The sequence below is a fragment of the Haliotis asinina genome, chromosome 10, assembly GCF_037392515.1.
Source record: "Haliotis asinina isolate JCU_RB_2024 chromosome 10, JCU_Hal_asi_v2, whole genome shotgun sequence".
Lineage (NCBI taxonomy): Eukaryota > Metazoa > Mollusca > Gastropoda > Lepetellida > Haliotidae > Haliotis > Haliotis asinina.
In genome coordinates this window covers 49,031,749-49,054,048 of record NC_090289.1, presented here as the reverse complement: position 1 = coordinate 49,054,048, position 22,300 = coordinate 49,031,749, and the positions used below count along the sequence as shown (strand labels likewise).

At 42.1% G+C, this 22,300-nt stretch overlaps 1 protein-coding gene across 2 annotated transcripts in view; it reads right to left on the bottom strand.

Moving 5' to 3' along the window:
• Nucleotides 1–22,300, bottom strand: part of LOC137297720 (uncharacterized) — a 32,940-nt gene that overhangs the window by 8,225 nt on the left and 2,415 nt on the right. The window contains exons 2-10 of one of the 2 annotated variants that reach the window (XM_067829653.1): nt 15,823–15,925; nt 15,334–15,446; nt 14,706–14,793; nt 14,121–14,236; nt 13,133–13,235; nt 12,398–12,522; nt 12,021–12,057; nt 10,435–10,562; nt 8,921–8,947 (exon numbers count right to left, since the gene is read on the bottom strand). In XM_067829653.1, coding sequence (XP_067685754.1) covers nt 8,921–8,947; nt 10,435–10,562; nt 12,021–12,057; nt 12,398–12,522; nt 13,133–13,235; nt 14,121–14,236; nt 14,706–14,793; nt 15,334–15,446; nt 15,823–15,925 — 840 coding nt within the window. Of the gene's footprint in view, nt 1–8,920; nt 8,948–10,434; nt 10,563–12,020; nt 12,127–12,397; nt 12,523–13,132; nt 13,236–14,120; nt 14,237–14,705; nt 14,794–15,333; nt 15,447–15,822; nt 15,926–22,300 lie in introns of both variants that reach the window. The other variant, XM_067829652.1, reaches the window with a different exon arrangement.

Sequence of the window (22,300 nt, the reverse complement as noted above, 5' to 3'; positions counted from 1 at the left end):
TCTGCTCCCTGAGGTCTTTCAACACCGAGTTGAACTTCTGCGTTAGCACCCAGACGCTGTGATTTGCATGCCGGCCGGAGAAGGCCAGGTACGATAGCATTTCTCTCTTTTTTGTTATCTCGCGATTAGCACTGCAGTCGTCCAGTATGAACAGCGTCGGATCCCCTTTAAATTTCTCGTGAAGAGCTTTCAACCAGTCCTGCAGGCATGTTCCAGGGTCGATTTTGTGTACGTCCGGGTCCGTCATCACCCAAGGTCGCGCGTACGTTTTATTCATGCTCAGAGTAGGGCACATGATAACGATGTTATCGAACACATCCTTGTAGTAACCCTCCAACATATCCAACACGAAAACGGTCTTCCCACAGCCAGTCTGCCCGCACACTATAGCGCAGTGTGGGTCAGTGGGTAGTTGTGGGTATCCCTGGGGGTCTCCCCCACTAGTAGATGGCTTGCACGAATCTCCCATTGTCTATATTAAGTTGCGCGTCCATAATAACGTACAGATATAATTTCAACTTACCAGCGGTTTGAGCCTTCTTAGTAATCTGGATGGTTATCCCTTCGCTGCCGTTATCTATACGACGCCCGCTACCGTGCAGTTTATCATCATCCGTGGATCGCATGTCCAACCATAGGGCGTACTTGGTGGTCAAGTATTCACCAATCTGCACGGAGCCGAGGTCCAGGTCCTTTGTTATGTAATCCCCCACTGGTAGCTTTTTTATCTCATCCCACTGCTGGTGTGGCCTCATACCATGACTGAACAGCTGGTTTGGCATGCCCTCGATGGTCACTTCCACCTTTTCAATCTCGGGGTTGAAAAACTTCTCGCTGTCCCTTCGGAATGGATCGTAATACTCCACGGGGACGACCAGGATACCTTTCATCGATCGCGCCGGCACGTTCAGGTTGATATTCCACACAGTGTCGCTCTTATCTCGCACGACTGATCTATGCCTCAGTACGCGATCGTACAGGATAGCCATCTTCCCAGAGTACTGACTTCGAACCTGCCTGGCCAGCTCAGGGCTAGTGACCATGTCGAACTCCAGAGAGATGTTGTCTATGGCATAACTGGCCTCGTCACCGTTCGGCGTACGCACTACTTTGCTATAGTCGTTAAACGTGAGCTCGTATTCGAGCCTATCACCCAGCGCGGCCTGGTAAAACGGCGCGTGTCCCGTGAGCAACTCGAAGTCGAGCGGCACGCAGAATCGATTCCCGTATGCTCGAGCGATGGCCTTTTCACCGTCCGATAGCTTGTCTTGCTGGTCTTGCGTGAAGACATACCCTATGCGCGCCCGGGTTGATTTGCTGATACCCTGGTACACATCATTGACTCGTTCTCCCTCGCTTTTCCAGAGATCCTTGTAGCAGTGAAACACGTCGCTGTCGTCGATGCTCAGCACCTCGTTACCGCTGATCTTGACGGTCGTTTTCTTGATGATAGCTCGACCCACGTTCCGCACTAGTTCGCGTTTGTCGTTGTCGGAAGTCAACGTGATATTGAACGCCAGTCGAACAGTGCCTGGTACAATGAGGTCATTCTCACCAAGGTTTGGAAATCTAACCAGAGTTTGATTCTGGTCTATCTTGCTGGGATTGTTGGTGATGGTCACCGACTGTCGCACGGCTCTGGCCCCTAATGGCTCTCTCAATCTTCTGAAAGGATCTAATTTTCTGCCGTACATTGTTATATAAAAGAAATATATTTTTAATACTAATGGATGAAGACATAGATATGACGGAGATGCCGGGCGCTAGTGCCTAGGCATTCGATGATGAGCAGGAGACCTCATTTACTAGTTCACCATTGAACCAAGAACTCTTGGAAACAACGGTAAATGATTATTACGAAAGTTTAAGAAGAGATAAAAACTACGTTGAACCACAGGGTCGATACCATAAGAATTTTTTTATTGATACAAAGGGTGTTCTACGCCTTAAGTCTGACCCAGGGGTTGACCTCTTTAACAAGAGCAATAAAAAACCACTGGCCTTGTCAACTCTAGCCAGCCGCCATGGTGTCGAATTTATCCGTAAAAATCTAAACATGAATGATTACGGTGGTGCAATACCTAAGGCCGTTAAAGAAGATCTGCAAGCTACCAGATCCCACCTCACCACTAGAGATGAAATGACACCACAGCGTGCTACAGAAGCCTCGGACAGCATAGAAAAACTGTTGAGCACCTACTGGGACAAACCGTTACCGGGGTTTGACTTCCCGGTAAGGGAACTGCGCGGCTTAGACGAAGCCGTGAAACGCGTGCGTGGAGAACTCGTGAACAACATGGGGAAACTGAACGAAATCGACGAGCACATCGCTAGGGAAAAAACCAAACTCAACGAAACTGAAAACGATGATATGAAGCGTCGTATCAATGAACGAATACGCGATTTAGAAGACGAGAGACGTACACGATTGGAATCCGCTTCCTCGAATCGTGAACAGCTTCGATCCCAGATCAGTCGTATTCGGGAAACAATCGATAGAATACTGAATGAGGATACAACTTTAGCCAACAGGATTCGGATATTGTTCCGGGAGCAAGGGATCACCATCGTCAGCATTCTAACTGCATTGGGTTTCATCATATCAACCCTGGTGGTGTCACTGACAGGGGGAACCCCCACACCTGCCGGCGGGGGAACTCCCACTCCCACAGGCGGTGGTGTTAAAGACTGGATAAAAAAACTCGGGGAAGGCCTAGCTAAACTGGCTGGTAAAGCCGCCGAAGCCCTTCCCGGCATCCTGGGTAGCATCGTCTCGTGGTTGTTGAGCGCTCTGTCTAAAACTGCCATGTGGCTCAGTCAAAACCTGTGGGCAGCCATCGTCGCCATGGCGGGTCTGGTGTACGTAGCGGCTAAGAAATCTTTAACCAAATAAGTCCCAAAGTTACCCCACCAACCACTAGGGCTGTTTTATTATCAATATGCTGCTGATAGGGGGGTACCCCCACATGAATATGGGGGTGTGGTGTTGGTTGAACTTTAGGCTCCGGAGGTGGCGCCACTATACCCTTTTCACGTGGTGGGATGTGTGGGATATAGGGGGTGTTAATATCGGGGTTGATACCCAACTTTTGGTCCGCCGTGGCTATGACTATTTTGTTGTTATAACCCACCACTTTTTTTATTCTCAGTTGCATATCACTCGGAGCCATGTACAACCCCACGCCGAACACGTAATTGACTTTCGATCTGGCATATTCTAACACGTTTTGGTAACGGTCGATGGCCCTCGGGAGATCAACTGGAGAATTGATAGCATCATCAACGTTGGAAACGAATTGTGTCTGAGCGTCGTAAGCAGTTCCCTTACCGAGGATGTTGGAACGCGTCATCGACTGCGCACCCAACAGCGCCCACACGTACGTTCGAATCGAGTCGTTCAAGCGTATTGTACCAGCACGAGTGAATTCTTTCGATGTTTTTGAGATCATTTTAGTCCAGGCTGTGGCTGCATCAGGACTGGTTTGCTTTATACAGCTGACATGGATCTTTTCATTCGTTGTGGGGCCTGTAAATGTATGCCGGTTTGGGTTGTATGAACCATCTTTAGAACCGGCATAATATGTTCCGGACCTGTAGAAGTACACGAGAACTATACCGAGACCATGGTTCACACCAGGAAGGCGAAAGTCTTTATTCGTTGGAATCTCAAACTCCCCACAAACACGTTCATAAGCGCGCCTATCATAGGGGTTATTCGTCATACTCCACGCTTTATCTTGGGGAAGAGGAGCACTTATTTCCTTCAATATTCGTCTCGTTTGATAATAAATATGAAACAAAATAACCGCCTTACTCAGTTCGTCTATACCGTAGTCTGGTGTCACACCCGACCCTGTCGTCGCACACCACACAGCAAAGTTGAGTTGGTTCTGCCAAAACTGCATTGGGTTTTGATTCCAGTTTACCACCGCCTGCGCGTTATTAACGGACACGACATATTTTTCAAAGATATTAATAAAGGTTGTTTTAAACCCCGTACCATCTGCATTCACCACGATTTTCAAGTGTGCTAAATCCATATTATAATATATAATTCATATATTATAATATGTACATAACACTTCCAGGAATAACGAGCGGTGAGGCCGTTCAGCTGACGCACGCGATCGATAACACGTCAGGTCAACTCGAAGTCGCACTCTGCGATATCACCTACCTACCGCAATGGACTAACATCAACGCCAGCAACAATAAGCTGTTCGTCAGTGGAACTCGCAGTCAGATAACTGACGGCTACTACAGCGTGTGCTCTCTAAACGACGAGGTCTTCAAACCCCTGGGAGCCGAACTCAAGATGAACGACTCAAACGGCACAGTGGTGTTAATCAACAACAGAAGAAACCCCTTAAGGCTAGGCCGACCATTAGCGAGGATACTCGGTATGTCTCCTGACGAGATAAAACCAACAACAACCGTCACAGGCACAAAGTTACCCGACCTAGTACCGTACCGAGAGCTGTACATTCATCTCGATCAGGTGAGCACAACGTACAACATTCAAGGAGGTCACCCTTCCACTATACTGAGAGCAGTGCCGGTGCTCGGTAGAACCGAGTCGTTTTCACCACGGCAGTATAAGAGATTAATCCAGGGCAACATACCTGAGCTGACAATATCGGTGTTAGATATAAATCATAATCCTGTAAATATAGGATACCTCAGCTTAACGCTTCATGTAAAATGACCAGCGCACAAGGGCCCGGAGTGAAAAAATGCGTTAATATCGGGATCTCCGACCTTGGAGACACGCGCGGTTTCGACGCTCCCGGAGTAGATGGTAAATCGTACGCCTTGCAACTGAAAAACAACATTTACAAACGCATTGAAATCCCCTCCGGTGGAACCCTAAGTGATATAGTAGATACCACAAGAGCAACAGTCAACACTAAGTACGCCCTTGTCAACACCGGTGATAATAATTGGATAATATACCCATCGTTCGGGGGTAAACTGTTCGACTTAGACGATGTTGAGAGCACTACCGTCGCCCGAAACAAGCCATATATGCTCGTCTTCACCGAAGATGACAAGTGGGTGTTGTTACCCGATAACGACTGGTTTATCAATATTAGACTCGTCTCCCCTTACGTGTTTACTGATAACAAAGACAACCACCTAAATAAAGTCGTGAACAATGGAACCCTGCTCGTGGCTTACGTCCCAACTCAGAGACGTAGCATAGTCGTCAGCCCAGTCAACACTATAGCAGCCCACATGCTATCGAGTAAACCAGCCATACAAAACGTGAAATTGCAGTTGGTGTCTGAATTCGAAGGTGTGGTCACTATACTAGAGGATCTACCGGCAAACTCAACACTGATCATCAAAGTCTACCTAGGGGAACCATCGGGGAATGATGTCGAGATCGTGAAGGGGATCAAACTCGGGTGGGGCAAACAACATCAGTATCAAGTTTGCAATGTTTACGTGCGGGTGGGTGTCGACTCCAAGACCAGTCTGCAGGGGGTCAACGTGATCGTGGAAAACAAGATATCACTAATCAATATCTTCCTGCCTGACAACATACACTTCATGGGTATGAAGTTAACCCCTGAATTATTATCAGAAAACCAGTTGGAAATTATATCGTAATAGTATAATAATGACCAGTCATCATCCCAACACTACGCTTAACGACCTAGGAGACACGGAGGGATTCGATCAGCCTGGTGAGGAAGATGAATTATATATCCTGCACTTCAAAGACAACGTGTACAGACGGGTGCCGTTATCAGATTTTAAAGAGCCCAAATGGCTGATCAACTTAACACTCACCTCACCTTATATCACAATGGATACATATACAAAATATGTCACTAAGATTAGGAACAACGGTATCTGGACCGGGGATTTCATTCCGGATAGGGTATTCATAGCAACTTCTGAGACCGAAAAAAATAGGTTAATGCCTGGAGAAGACAATAAATTAGCATTTATCAATTATAATCCTAACGTAAGTCTTAATACATCCTCCCCTTTCACACTCATCATAGAAGTCTTCTTTGTATTTTTAGGTAATGAAAACACCTCAAAAGTACACCAAATTTTACCCGGGGTGTCAATACACTGGTTTGACGAACACACAAGAAAATATTGTCGTATTGTTATACAACGGGATACCTACGGGGGTCCTATAAACCGCTTAATAAATCTCAGTGGGGTTTTTATTACAACAGAAAATTCTATTAGACTCTCACCTATTACCCTGAATACTAGTATACAACTTGTAGACTTCAAATACATTGAAGGACTATTAAATGAAACCCAATTAAAATATCTTTTAAAATATATATTATAGGATGGGTCTGTACCCAGTCGTAGAGGAAGTAGCGAAGACGTTGGAAACCGTAGATGGGTTCCGCTTGAGACAGTTATGTGATGTGAAACGTCAACTAGAACAAGACCGTGACACGCGGAAAGCACTATGTAAAAAGTACAATAGAGCTTTCAATATCGTGGACGGGGCTGACACTACCCTTATGGCAACCAGCATGGGACTAGGGGCGGCAGGTGTTGGGTTGTTGGCTACCATCGTGGCCGCACCTATAGTGCTAGGTATTGAAATAACGGCAGGGGTGGCAGGGTTAGCAGGATTGGCGCTTAAGTTAGTATCACGCAGACTTAATCGTAAGGCATTGAAACACGACGAGATCAGGGTTCTGGCCGAAGCAAAGCTGAACACAGTGAGTGAGCGTATTTCCACGGCACTCTCTGATAGTAAGATCTCAGAAGAGGAGTTTCGTTCAATCCTCTCTGAACTCAAAAAATATAACGGAATGAAACAAGATATTCGATCCAAGTCTCGTAAGTCTGCTATCAGCGAGGACGAGAAAAAAAAGTACATAGAACAGGGGATACAAAAAGCCCAGCAAGCCTTTATTATGAACACCAAAGAGATCGTAGGCGGTTCACGTTAAACTGTTTCATCGATATAAACATGACATAGGCCGCCAAAGTGAGGTATCTATACCAGCCGGGGGAACACGAGGGTGATAACCGTAAGCGGGCCACCGATCCTATATGGTCAGTCAAAACTTACAACATAGATAAAGTGGATATGAAAGCCGACGAACCTAACTTATACTACTTGAGGGATGGGCCGGGTAGGGGTTTTGTAAGAGAAGAATTATTGATCGTACCGTACGGCACAGTGTTACCTCCTACCAACACAAAGTAGGCATAGTAATTACCGCCAACTATTTTGTAGTAGGGGTAATAGTAGCAAGAGCTAAGGGCCCAACCAAAGCCTTATTTAGTAAATAAGGCTTTGTAGAGACATTTCTTGAAAGTGGTCCAGAACTGTCATTCCCTATACTACTCACATTCACGGCACCTTGATGGCATGCTGTTAATCAATTTCCGGATGGTTGCCCGTGGTATTGCCCGCCACTTTTTTTTAGAGCTGCACCAAGCTGGGCTAGGTTGGCGGGTCCTGGGTCCCTGGCGTACACCCTTCGACCAAGAACGTCCCAGAGATGTTCAATTGGGGACAGGTCTGGGGACATAGAGGGCCAGTCCAATGTCTGGATACTTTCTTGTCGGAGATAAGCGGAGTCAATTCGGGCCCGATGTGGTCTGGCATTATCATCTTGGAATACAAAATTTCGGCCGATAACTCTAGCCAATGGAGCCACAACAGGACGCAATATTTGGTCAACGTATCGCTGACCAGTCATGGCTCCGTAAATGATGCCCAAATCTGATCGTCTGTCATGTGTAATCCCACCCCACACCATGACACTAACACCCCCATATCGATCATGGTCAAGAATTGCTGTTCTGGCATATCGCTCCCCGCTCCGACGCCAACACCATTTTCTGCCATCTGTGAATCGTAGGCAAAACCTTGACTCATCAGAGAACATGGTGTAACGCCAGTGGTGCATAGCCTGATACCCCTGATGCTGCCTAGCTCATGCCAATCTTTGGCGCTTATGGTGAGCTGAAGGGGTGACACCCTTAAAAGGCCGTCTTGCTTTCAGACGAGCTTGATAGAGTCGGTTTTTAACGGTTGAGGTTGAAATGCGTCTTCCAGTGAGTGTGCGGAATTCTCTATTGATGGCAGGGGCCGATTTAAACCTATCCCGTAGAGCAATTAACGTAATGAGACGATCCTGTCGTGATGTTGTTGATTTTGGTCTACCACGCCCAGGTCTCGTTGCAACCCCACCCGTTTGACGGTACTTATCCCACAGGCGTGAAATGACACTTTTTGATTTACCCATCTGCCGGGCAACTTCACATAACGATGTCCCCCACCATCATCCCCACAATTCTCCATTTTGTTGCTTCACTGAGATACTGCCTCGGAGGCATTTCTGTCAGTAAGTGTCTCTATTGCATTAGTGATTTGCGACTTCTCCAGTACATTTACAGGAGTTAACTTCTGTGTGCACGTGTAGCACGTGCTGGGCATGCATTATGCGAAATTCCTTTTTCATTGGATGTTGCGTTTGGGAGATACGCCACGATAACGGACCCTGTCACAGTCAAAGTCATCTACATTCAATTTCTTGGTTCCCTTATTTTCTGTCGGTAGTATATTTCTCAACCGGTGCCCGTTCGACAACGAGTAAGCAGTGTTTTCAACACTTATTTAAAGGTTGCACAGTGCTACCGAACAAGACCATTGGCCAATTTAGCCCCATTTCACATAGTGTAATAATGGTGCTGTTTTAATAGTCGGTTGCTTCAGGGGTGAGCAATACAAAGTAAGTGAAACATCCTATTTGCATCAGCATTTAAAATGGATTAAATCTTGATACATTATTTTATTCTGTCTTTTAGTGGTGAGATATGGTGTTTTCAGTATGCCTTGTGTATCTCAGTTTTCTCACTTCAGATGAATTTGTGGAATAAATACACAGAAAGATTACGTGTATGTAATTATACAACTTACAGCACATTTCCTGGACACCAACATTAACTGAAACACAGATAAAACTAGATGAATATCGTTACAGAATCGCTAGGGAATCTTCCTGGGAATCTGGGGGACAAACGCTCTAGGGCGATAAGGCGTAAATCACAACTGATTCCCGTAAAGCGTCATGATATTTATAATAGTACTATAAAAAGACGACAAGAAAGTAGATGATGATGGTTATCATCATCATCAGCATCATCATCATCATCATCATCATCATCATATCATCATTACACACGTATCTTCAGGGTGGTATCAACGTATTTACAGTAGACCAGAAAGACATGCACCATTAAGCAATCGGATTGCTGAGGGCCGTAATACATAAATCAATACTTTGATTGTGCAGGAAAGCATGTTCTCTATTTTAATATGTACGTTAGGCATAATGAATACTTCGTCGCATGTACTACGCCTCAATGACTAGAGTTCCGCCTGTTAAATGATTCTGGGTTTTTTTCAGTATATTGAATAAAGATTTTCACACGCCAGCTGTCGCGTATTGTTGAAAGGTAATACCTTCGTCAGCGTGTCATGTGTAGGACATGTTTGAAGGACACATTCAAACCATATCAATCTCTGCAAACATGCTAAATGTGATGCGAATTTATTAAAAGCATCTGAATCCTTGGAAAAATTCCAGAATTTGGTCCCAAAAGGCAATGCTACCAAAGCATACTTGAATTCATGTAAAGCAAGTGCTAACGCATTATCTCAAAACCTTCTGATGAAAGTGTGAGAATATAGTACCATACGCCCTGTTCCTCATATTAAAATGAAGAAGCTGACAGCCAGGCACATTGGGGTGTCATTTTCCTACTTACAATATGTGCAGCACAATTTTCTACACCACATTTCTGATGCTGTAAACGATGGCCGTGGCCTGGATGACCAATTATAAATGTAATGACGATTGGTCTGTCAAGGCACATTCAAGTGACTTGTGCAGGAGAACTCAGCAGATGATGGGGACTCAATCGGAGAGACTATCGACGAATACCATCATATTCAGAAAGTAGGCTGGCCTGAGAACTCGTCGGCTGAACAGACATCTCTTCTTCACAGTCAGTCACAGACTGGAGCGACTAGAGTGGCTCCTAGACAACCGCAACTTTAGAACATAGCGTTCATTGGTCTGATGACAGCCGCTACCTTCTATGCTTTACTGGTGGTCTTCAGTCGTTTAATGGTGACTCCGCAGTGGTGTGGGTATGCCTGTCCTCTGCCTGTATTTCGAATACCGGTACCATTACGGGACCGGAGACACTAAATGGTCAACGCTATCGACAGGAAGTAATAGATACAGCGGTCGTGCCACATTGTGATAACCATCCTCTTGTCGGCGCCGATATACACGAATGACATCGCTGGTCCACATGCATACCTCTCCAGTTCACCTCTAAACAAAAAAGAAAACCAAACCGACCACACATAATCTTACCACCAAACACTCTTGTAATAATTAGATAAATGAAACTGCGCCTCACTGTTGATGCCAGAACAAGTCCGTGTGAAGTTGGTCGTGATCGAGGCCAGTAATGCCGGGAGATTGATGCTGTCCTGCTGACAGGCTGCTAGGTCACGTGACACACACTTCCTGAATTCGACTACTGACCTGCAAAAAAATCCAACACTAATAATCCCCCATGGTATGACCGAGCGCAAACTTCGAATCCTGCCATTCGACGTGTGACAAGTGTTCCTCTACTTCACTACACCATCACTTCTATAAATAAATGACATCAACAGGTTATATTGAAGACGATGGTGCTGAAATGTAGTACCCTTTGACAGAAATAAACAACAGTCCTATAATCACTTTTACTCTTTATAATTATTCAATTTATGATATTGTATATTCAGTTAATATTGTGCAGCAAGACATGTTTATTATTGATACTCTTAGGCGATTGATGATTATATTGAGTTCGATATTGTGAAATGATGCATGTTTATATTTTGTTAATATTACTGTAGTTACCGTTTATATTCAGTTAATGCTACAATTACCTAATATGCTATTGTGTTCTGATATTGTAAGTCGATAATGTTAACATTCAGATAATGCAGTTGCGTTGTGATACACTTTTTAATCAAGCACTGAGTAGACAAAAATATTAATACTCAGTCAGTGTTATTGTATTTAAGTAATAATACTTTAATTCGATAACGTTCAGATACAGTTATCGACATTGTGAGCTGCTGAAAAATTACAAACAAGACGAATGGAGATGCTTTCATTCTAATTGATCCAGCTCTGGTTTCAAATTACAATGTGCAGCTCTGATGACTAATTCATCGTGAAAGCTAAATATCTAAGAATAGTGCTTCTCATCAAAGATAGCCATCAGCGGGAAGTAACGATGTGTAGAACTACAAAATTCAGAGCGTATTTTACGGTAAAATGATTGTCCAGAAAGGCTGTAGAAATAATCTTAGACAATGTTTTATTGACTGTAGAAAGTTTGACTTTAGCATCTATCTCTGCTATATGTTAGTTTAGTTTTAAAATACATTTGAAGTCTAAATTCGTCTTTTCAGGTGTGAAAACTTCGTATTTGCGTTTATCAAATTCTGTCATACCCTACTTTCAATGCTTATATTCCGGGTGTTGAAAAAAAAATATACAGCGACATACTTTATTTGGAGATGATAAACAGTAGTTGTTTAAATTATTTTAAAGGACCTACTATACACATTTGCCTCAGTGCCAGCATATTTCTATTTTATGTTTGTGATTGTGGAGTGAGTAACAAGATTGTAAAGATGGGTTAACTATAGTCTCCCGGGGCTAAATTGATCATAGAACCGAGCACCCAACGTCACCTCTCCAGGTAACCCAGCTTTACATTGAAAGGAACGTTTACTGCACATAAAACGCAAGAAGTTAGTCATGCATGCTATGACTTTGAACGACAGGAGGTCAAAAGGACCTCTTTTCTAACAAGATCATCGGAAAGTAATAACAGTCGACCTTTACTGGGCGTTGTAGCTATGTAATGTTACGCTACAGAGATCGTGCTGTTTTAACGTTATGACAGATTTCATGAGGACAAGATATATGTATACTCACCTACAGTAATACAGAACCACCGTGTTGTCTATGTCGCCTGTGATATAAAGTCGTGATTCGCAGAACTTCTTTTTTTGTAAACATGAAAAATAGCTTGGACTGGATCCTAGTGACATAAAATGTAAGAAATATGTTTCTTAAATGCAGGTTTGACCATTTCTACCTGAAATTTGTTAGGAGCATTTTGATTCTCCATTATCCACTGTTTCGTCGGAATGTCAAAGGCGTTATCAAATGTATACCACTCCACTGTTTTAATACTGTGTTACAAGGAAGACTTAAGTCCATTCATTTTGTCATTAATATGTGTTTAGGATTTTGAAAATCTCATCACTGTGACCACAACTGTAAAACAGCCAAGGACTGAAACATCTTACCATTCGGAGTACAGTAAAAAGCTTTTTCCTTCGTTACCATGTCCTCCGAGAGTAACAGTGTGGTATAGATGTCGCCACAGCCATCATGCAGAGTCCTTCTACACGTCAGGAAGGTGTCAGCATGGCTGTGGAGATTGGAGATTGGTGACTTGAGTAGTAATATATCTTTCCTTAAAGTTACACTAAGCAGTGTCTCTTGGATAGCCTTGAGGTAAAGGCGTTCGATTGTTACACCGAAAGCTCGGGTTCGATTCCCAATTGGGTACGGTGTCTGAATCCCATTTCTAGCGTCCCCCATCGTGATATTGATGGAACATTGGTAAAAGCGGCGTAATACTGTCAAATAGGCGTTATATTTTCTGGATGTCACTACAGTATGAAACACATACACAAGTGCCATCGTAAGTATTCGCAGTCTCCCTCTCTCTCTGTCTCTCTCTCTCTCTCTCTCTCACACACACACACACTAAGCATGGCTCACTAAGCATGGGTTCGTAAATGTATCTATGTTATACGGAATATATCATCAGATGTTGGCTGTAAAATATGAATCTAAACAGAAAAGTGCATATTTCTTATTTCCGGAAGTATAAACGTCTGGAAATGAACGAACTGATTTACAGTTATTCAGAAATTCCATGTCGGATGTTACGGTATTGGCACGAATGAACATTCATGTACGTGAATTTTCGTAATAAAGTACGTTTCCGTTTCATGTCTAACATTCAAACAGACCTGCAGAAGTCATCCCAATTCTTGACCTCCAGACTCTGGGTGACCAGGAGTGACGTAGTCAGACACGTGATGTACTGGACAGCGCACGATGCGTTCCCAGTACCTACAGAAAAAATCATCACATAGAGGGAGGGGAATGTGTACACCATCTTGTATCACTATTATCAGCACATCAACATGGTGTTCAGGTGAAAGGTTAAACGATGCGTCTGTATAGCCTCGTTAGCATCGAAGACATCTGTCCGATCGCGCACAAGGGTACAGTGCGTGAAACCCATCCTGGCATCCCACACCGTTATATTGCTGAAATATTGCTCAGGGCCGCTTACAACTGAACTCATAAACTCACTTGATGGCTGGCACAGTCCAATACGTTCATGACGTAAGGCATGACTGACTGATATAACAAAGCCTTGGTCCCAGCCATGGCGGCATATCTTAGTCGAAATGCCAGTAACGAACAAAATATAGCGGCTCCTTTAAGTACAGTATCACAGTAGTATGCTCCATGCTCCATGCTCCAACCACTAGCCTACCATAAGCCTCCGTGGCTTTAAACGTTTAACACAAGTTAAGTTCGAAAATATTAATCATTATTCATATTTGATAAAATATGTAAATGACACTTCTCTTAAGCCAAAAGCGTCCTTATGCTTTATGTTTCAAGCATTGATGCTTAAACGGCTGTATGTGATCATTTATCTAGTTATCCGGACCAGGGTAAAATAATGGTTTCAGTCTGCCAACTTAGTATTATCCCTAATCCTTACCAAGTGGTGATATCGCGGTAATACCGCCGTAAAACCACACTCACTAACTTAGTCTAACCCTTACCGTAACTGAAACCTAAACCGGAAATCTGTAACCCAACCCTGGACATTATGAATAAATTTTCACGTTTTGTGTCCTTAAAAATGACGTATACAGCTATCTGAGCGAAGTAGAAATTTACTCCTCACATCTTTAATCACTGACAGTTGGCTCTTACCACAGGACAAACTACTGCTCTCCTTCAATGCTAGAGTCATCGACGTGGTGTTGAAGACTGATTGGTGACATGACGACAGGTCATTTAGAACACACACAACATATCGATCCAAGTCACTGTGAACAAACCATGTCATGCTTTAATTAACACATGCATGCCAATACACAATGCAGGTATATGAGATATAATATTTGACTGACATTTGTTTTGTGAGATTTCATTGATGACTGCAATGTGGACTTCAGACCCACAATGGGTTCAATAACAACATGTTCAAATGACATAAATCCATATGTACATATACGTGTGTGTTAGGTAAACATTGTCTCGTTTTCCATTAATTTCACTGAGTACAATGTCGGGCCAGAGTCTGTGAAACGATGCTTGGGTTTTCTGAATTACTGCTGAATATATCTAGACAAAGAGTGTCTTGTGGCTTGTGTCATGTCCCTAAACTTGTCTGGATTCCGGAAAAGGAATCAATGGGCACTGCTTGAGCCTAGAATATCCTTACTCATTACACCGACGCCCGATGTAAATGAAACCTTGTTGCGGCTTGTTAAGTCACTCACTATAGCACAATACCTGCACAGTGAAAGGGCCTGGAACAGTTTGTATATTGTCTCGCAGACTCTGCGACGTGACAGGCACTCCAGGTAACCAGGGTTACTTTCTGGAAAATATAACGACACAATCAGACATATAATAGACACACAAAGGACACTACATGCCTCGTTACTTCCAGAGTACCTGAAGAATACATGCAATTTATTTGTTGTTCGATAATAAATAACCAATGGGGCGAGATAGCATAGGAGCTAAAGCGGAACAATGTCTAAGCCTGATTTCCCATCGCTGTAAAACACACCAGCAGTGATCGTACTGGAATAATATTTACACCATACCAATTCAATCTGCGAAACTAGACTTAAGTTCGTTTACCAACACTAGACCCATCCACTCTTTAAAACTAGACACAAGTACGTGACGTAAAACGCGTATTAATCTATGCTGTATGAAGTTCTGTAAACTTCCGCGTTTGATGGTTCCCACGAAGGGATAAATGTCGAAAGGCTGTGCAACACGGCGGCTTTCTTCCCTCAGTAAGTTGTATCGCGACCATTTCCAAAACGGTTTCAGGTATTGACCACATGTTACAGAGTCTTATACGTCCGTGTGACAGTCATGGGTTGGTAACCAAACAAATACGTACCGCTTGCGCAGTAAACAGCTTGTGTTTGTCGGGTGTGGTTGAGTAAGTTCGAGGTGGTTGTGTTACACCCAGCATGCGATGTTTCGTAACACGTTACATACGTTTCCGAGTTGCTGAAAGGAGAGAAGGTAAAACACCCTTCACGTGAGACGTTAAAGTCACATTAAGTGTTAAAATTCATGTATGAACATTTTCATCTCCTACAAATGAATGTGAATTTTACCCAGAGATAATATTGTATATGTTGCCTTGGCAACAAATGGAAAGTTAGCTTGACTCAAATGTCCACATACTACATCGACTTCATATATATAGTGCCTGCATGGTAGTTTGATTGTAGACAGCTGACCAGCCGGCAGTGTTCGCTGAGATCTTATAAGTGTAGACAGTTTAAGCCAGGAATTCACGGACAGTAAGTATTAAAGTCTTCAGACTGTAGACAGTTCGAGATTGGTCACTGACAACATTGACAAGATTCACATGACTTACCGACAATAGCCATTGATGTCACCTGACTGTAGATTGGTAACGGCCAGGTACAGACTGTCCAGACAGGTATAATCGTCCACGCACTTTTCCCCGAAAGTATGAGCTGAAACATGACATTTACTGTAAAGTATCAGGGTAATTCTAACGGGCCTAATTTAAACACAGCCAAAACATGAAAATACAAAAGACGAAGGGTTATTATCTCGACAAGGTATCCTTGACGTGTTTTATAACGTACACCATTACGTGAGTACAATAAATGTATTTTATGGGTTTGGTATTATTTAACGCATCAACAGTCCTGCTAATTACCCTAGGTATCGAATTCAAGGAGTCTGGACCAGACATTTCAGTCATTGATATCGTGTACATCGAACTGCAGATCTGGAAGACGATCAAATACATGAGCCAAGTCAGGGAGCGTGACCTCCATGTTTCGCTACTTTACTGTAGTTTGCTGGAGTAAGGACACATGAGTATGCGGGAGCGTGGGAGTTAATACAGTGACAGTTGACGACATTTAATAACGCCACATGCATAAAATCATAATAACATCATTCATGTTCTGTCCTGTGTCTGTAAGGGCGGTGGGGTAGCATAGAGGTCAAAGCGTTCGTTCGTCAGGCCGTACACCCGGGTATGATTCCACAAATGGGTACAATGTGTCAAGCCAATTTCTAGTGTGCCCCGCTGGAATATTGCTGGAATATTTTAAAGCGGCGTAAAACCATACTCTCTCACTTATGACTATAACAGGTTGCTTGACCACGTTTCACAAAGCAATAGTGAAGCTGTATGGATGTCTGTTTTAAAAAATCGGGGTCACCAAAGGGCTAAGACCGAATTGTGGAACGGACACCGCACAGTACTTTCACAGCAGTGAAGGTTTTTCGTTTTTCATCAGTGTTCCAGCATTACCACGACAAGCTCATTTGCTATGTGGAGAGTAGAACCAAAGTTGGCGGTACCACCACCACAAGTTCGGGAACTTCTCACATTCATGTGTGAAATATGCCAGTAATGCATCCTTATGTATTTATTGATCATGTCATAATAAGATTCAAAGTATTTAAACCAAGAACAAATTTAAAACTACTGACAATCATCAGATATCACAGTGTAAAAGATTGGAAAACGTTAATCGACTTCAGAATCCTGCTTTGAGTGGCAAGCTGTAAAGATGAAGGAAAACCAAGTTCTATGGATACTCAACTTCTTTACTGCTATGAGTGTGACGTTTCGGCTTAGGTGGTAACACCGTTATCAAGCAAGGGATTCAAGTTTGAAACATGGGGTATATCCAGCGTTCAGTATTTACCTAGGTGTAGTCCAACGTTAACCCTGCTGCGGTAAACATACGTGGACTGATTCACATAACATGGTCTTTAGTTATACGAATTAGGGTCAAACGTCTTGAGAAGCTCACTAGTTAGTGTTCAATTTCTCAGGCCAAAATGAAAGCGAGTGCAAGAACGACAACTAGATTATGAGATAATTATGCACATTTAATTATTACAGTTAAAAGAGTCTGGCTTCGTTAACCTGATTGGTAAAAGAGCAGACTGGGGTCATCTACTGATTTATTCTAAACCGTAATAAAATAATATACGGTATGACGCAGTCTCTTTCCGCCTCATTAAGCTGATCGCACGACATTAGGTCCATTCAAGTTCGTGTGTTTGTTTGTCAAAGTAAGGGCGACGTCATACATTCGTAACAGTGCTACATGACAAATGCGGCACTGTGTGTGAAACATAAATAACTATTTTCATTGCACTTGTTCAGCGTTGCCATTATTTATGCATGAGTTCCTATCCTCCCCGTATCTGCCTTCTAAAATATATTGGTTTAGTACAGCGAGTGAGTGACTTTAGTTTTACGCCACACAGCAGTATTCCAGCTACATGGCAGCTGTCTGTAAATCATCGCGTCTCGGCCAGACAATCCAGTGATCAACAGCATGAGCATCGATCGCAATGGTTTAATACAGGTTCACTGGTTACTATATAGGGAATGTGTAGGTGATTGTGTTTGGCCACATCCTGGCCCGTATTTACGAAATGTGTGTAGGTTGGGAGCATGATGGACATTGTTTTGCACACTGTCGCATACCCGTCACCTACACAAGAATGGCTACCATTATATCAAAAACGATACTAATAATTGTAGTACTAGAGAGCGGGACGTTTCAATAACAAATTTCAATAATAGCAAAAGCCTTAAAGTTGACGGATGGCCGATTTATGTCATGTATATCTCAGGTAGTTCAATTCACTTAAGGATAAAACGTTTAGCAACGTAAACAGGCATTGATATAAGAACAACTCACAAATATCACGTGGTAAAATGGGACTATGCAGAGGTGAAGGTATTTTTCTGACGAGTATATGACTGCAGTAAAATCTACCAATATTGAAAGTTGCTGACATGGAAAATACACGAAAGAGGGTGGTCATATTTACACAGAAGCACAAATACATTATGTCTCTCAACCAAATAATACTTCAGTTTCATATCATGTGTGTGTTCTCAGTGAATTTATTTTTTAGGACGTCTGTTGTTTACCGTGGACAAACTGAACAATATTTCACGAGAGGCAAAAACTTTATATCAAATGTTTTGTTGAACTGAAACGTCATGACGTGAAAATAGTCAGATAATCCTCAATTGAGAAGGGGATTATAAACTAAAAGATAAAAAAAAAGATGTTGTGTGTAGAGTAAATGAATAATTTAAAGAAACGCAATCCTGTGCTGAATGATGCTAAGTACATGATCTTAAAACTAAACTGTTCCCATTTATAAGCTGTAGTCTTTAAGCTGAAACCTAGAAATGATATACATTGAAAATATTCATATTTTTTTTCAAATACTGCTAACAGTGGTGGTATCACCTACCCGAACACAACACTGTATAAATGCAACGCGTATCTATTGACCTTAGGGTCGGTGGGGCAGCCTTGCGGTTATGATGTTTGCTCGTCGCTTAGAAGACAGGGGTTTGCTTCCCAACATGGGTCCAGTGCGTGATATTAACTGACGTCCACAACTGCTAACAGTGGCGCAAAACCATCCTCATTCACATTTACACGTGGAGCTGAATTATATTATTACACGCCCATGTATTCATAATTGAATTATATGTCAATGTATATACCCAGCGTCCTTATTTTCAAGTATTGCTGACATTTGGAAGCCCTAAGAATCTACCAAAGCCTGGGCTTGAAAGTGATGACATTGAGTTGGAACACAGTTCACCTCTTTCACGTGTGAGCAGGACCTTCACTGCGGCCCTGGTAGTTTATATATACAAGATAATTTATTTCGCTTTTATTGTGTATATGTTTTTTATTGTTTCCTTTCTTGCCTTCGATTCTTTTCATAAATCCATACGACACATGTTGATCCTGGCCCTTTTCACTAACATTTACGCCAGATAGTGTGACGTTATGCCTTGTAAAACAATGCTCATGTAATTGAGGGACTGATATATCGTTGAGGATAGTAGTTTATATGTATACTGGACAAAATTCGTTAGGGATATTGGTATTATTGTTACTGACACTTTTATCAATGTGTCAATGAATAAATACACCCTTGTTCAAAGTTTCACAATTTATAATTTTATATATCCCTAACTATTTTTGTCTTTATATTGAGAGTGGGTGTTAGGAAATGTCTGGAATATTCTTACGTGGTCTTGCCCAGTCTGACGGTCATATTAGTGATGGTGCTTACTTGTACCTCTTTCTCTGATGGTGTATATGTGGACATATTGGTTTGACAGTATACATGTCATATTTGTATGACGGCATGGATGTGGACATAACAGAAATCTCTGGTTTGATGGTATAGATTTGGTCATGTTTGTATGACGGGAATGTACATCTTCTGAAATTCGACGTGATGGGACACATTTGGTCATGCTGGTATGACGGTATATATGTAAGCATACTGGTATGATGGTATATATGTGGACGTCTTGGTATGACGGTATATGTGGACATAATGGTATGATGGTACATATGTGAGCATACTGGTATCACGGTATTTATGTGAGCATACTGGTATGACGATATATATGTGGACATATTGGTATGACGGTATATGTGGACATATTGGTATGACGGTTTATATGTGGACATGTTGGTATGACGGATCTATATGTGGACATGTTGGTATGTCGGTATATATATGGACATATCGGTATGTCGGTATATATGTGAGCATACTGGTATGATGGTATATATGTGGACGTCTTGGTATGATCATATATATGTGGACATATTGGTATGATGGTATATATGTGGACATACTGATATGACGGTACATATGTGGACATATTGGTATGACGGTATATATGTGGACATATTGGTATGACGGTATATATGTGGACATATTGGTATGACGGTATATATGTGGACATATTGTATGACGGTGTATATGTGGACATATTGGTATGACGGTATATATGTGGACATATTGGTTTGACGGTATATATGTGGACATATTGGAATGACGGTATATATGTGAGCATACTGGTATCACAGTATTTATGTGAGCATACTGATATGACGATATATATGTGGACATATTGGTATGACGATATATATGTGGACATATTGGTATGACGGTATATATGTGGACATATTGGTATGACGGTATATATGTGGACATATTGGTATGATGGTATATATGTGGACATATTGGTATGACGGTACATATGTGGACATATTGGTATGATGGTATATATGTGGACATACTGATATGACGGTATATATGTGGACATATTGGTATGATGGTATATATGTGGACATACTGATATGATGGTACATATGTGGACATATTGGTATGATGGTATATATGTGGACATACTGATATGACGGTATATATGTGGACATATTGGTATGATGGTATATATGTGGACATATTGGTATGATGGTATATATGTGGACATACTGATATGACGGTATATATGTGGACATATTGGTATGATGGTATATATGTGGACATATTGGTATGATGGTATATATGTGGACATACTGATATGACGGTATATATGTGGACATATTGGTATGATGGTATATATGTGGACATATTGGTATGATGGTATATATGTGGACATACTGATATGACGGTATATATGAGGACATCTTGTTATGGTTGGAATATTCCAGCGTAGTCTGATCCAGCGTGTCACGGGATATTCCTGAAAAGAAACTTCTCGAAGTTATTACGATCCCCGTCTCGGTCGTCACACATCATTTACATTAAGACCACCAGTTGAGAGAAGAGAAGGTATGTTTACCTTTACGCCACATTCAGAAAAATTCCAGCTATATGGCGGCGGTCTGTAAATGTTCGCGTCTGGATCAGACAACTCAGCGATCAATAGCATGGGCGATCTGCGCAGTTGAGATGCGATGATATGTGTGAACCAAGTCAGCGAGTCTGACTTTTTCCCGGTACCGTTGGAAACCAATTCCGAGAAACACAGGTTACTGAAGATCAGTTCTAGAGAAGAGAATCGACAAAGAACAAAAAAGGCCTATTCTACTGTAACCAGTACATCCCATTTTTGTAATCTCTATTATTTGCCATCGCACAGAAAGACACATGTCCCTTTGCATCATGGAACTGCAATCATCATCTTGTTGTCAGATTGGATATTCAAATGGAATAAAAGGAAATTAATATTATAGCCCATGATATTTATTATACTTGAAACATTGTTTCCGATTTCGTATGGGAGACAAGCGATTAGACACGTGTACATAGCATGCTACAAAACATGCCCCGCGGACTAACACATAAGGCGGTCAAAGAAGCGTAAGGCGTGCTTTGGCGTCAAATAGCATATGGCTGATTTAGGTGATGAGTTCAGATAGATTGTTCAAGAAGACTAGACTATCATTTTTATGATGCTGAACCCGCAGGAAATTAATGTTGATAATATCAAGTATATTTCTCTGAACAAAACAAAAGAACGCCTCAGATGTAGGATATAATTAACGATTCTATGTTTGGATGTTACATTTGATTGTTATAGATTTCAAGCTAGCAATATATAATATTTATCAGAAATCCCTTCTGAAAATCGACTCAAGAGTCATTTCGATTCTGAATGTATTGCATGTAGTTGTTTATAAATGAGTATGGCACCGTAAACAACACGTGCAAAATGAATTGTTCACTTAAGTACTAACAAGTGTTGCATCACAGTCTTTGAAATCATTATGAAAAGAGAATGCTCGATCGTACGTTTAATTTGTGAAATGTATAAACTAGAGACAGGGCCATCTGGAATATTGAATGTGAGGAGCAGAGACAGATAGAAAGCAGACGCTATTCATGTATGTAACATGGCATAGCCTTAAGCTCAGTTTTCCAACAATCCAGCACAGTGAAGTATTGTGTATGGCTGTAGGCAATGTCTGTCCTCCAATACACAGACGTGGATGAGCATGACGCTGTGCGAC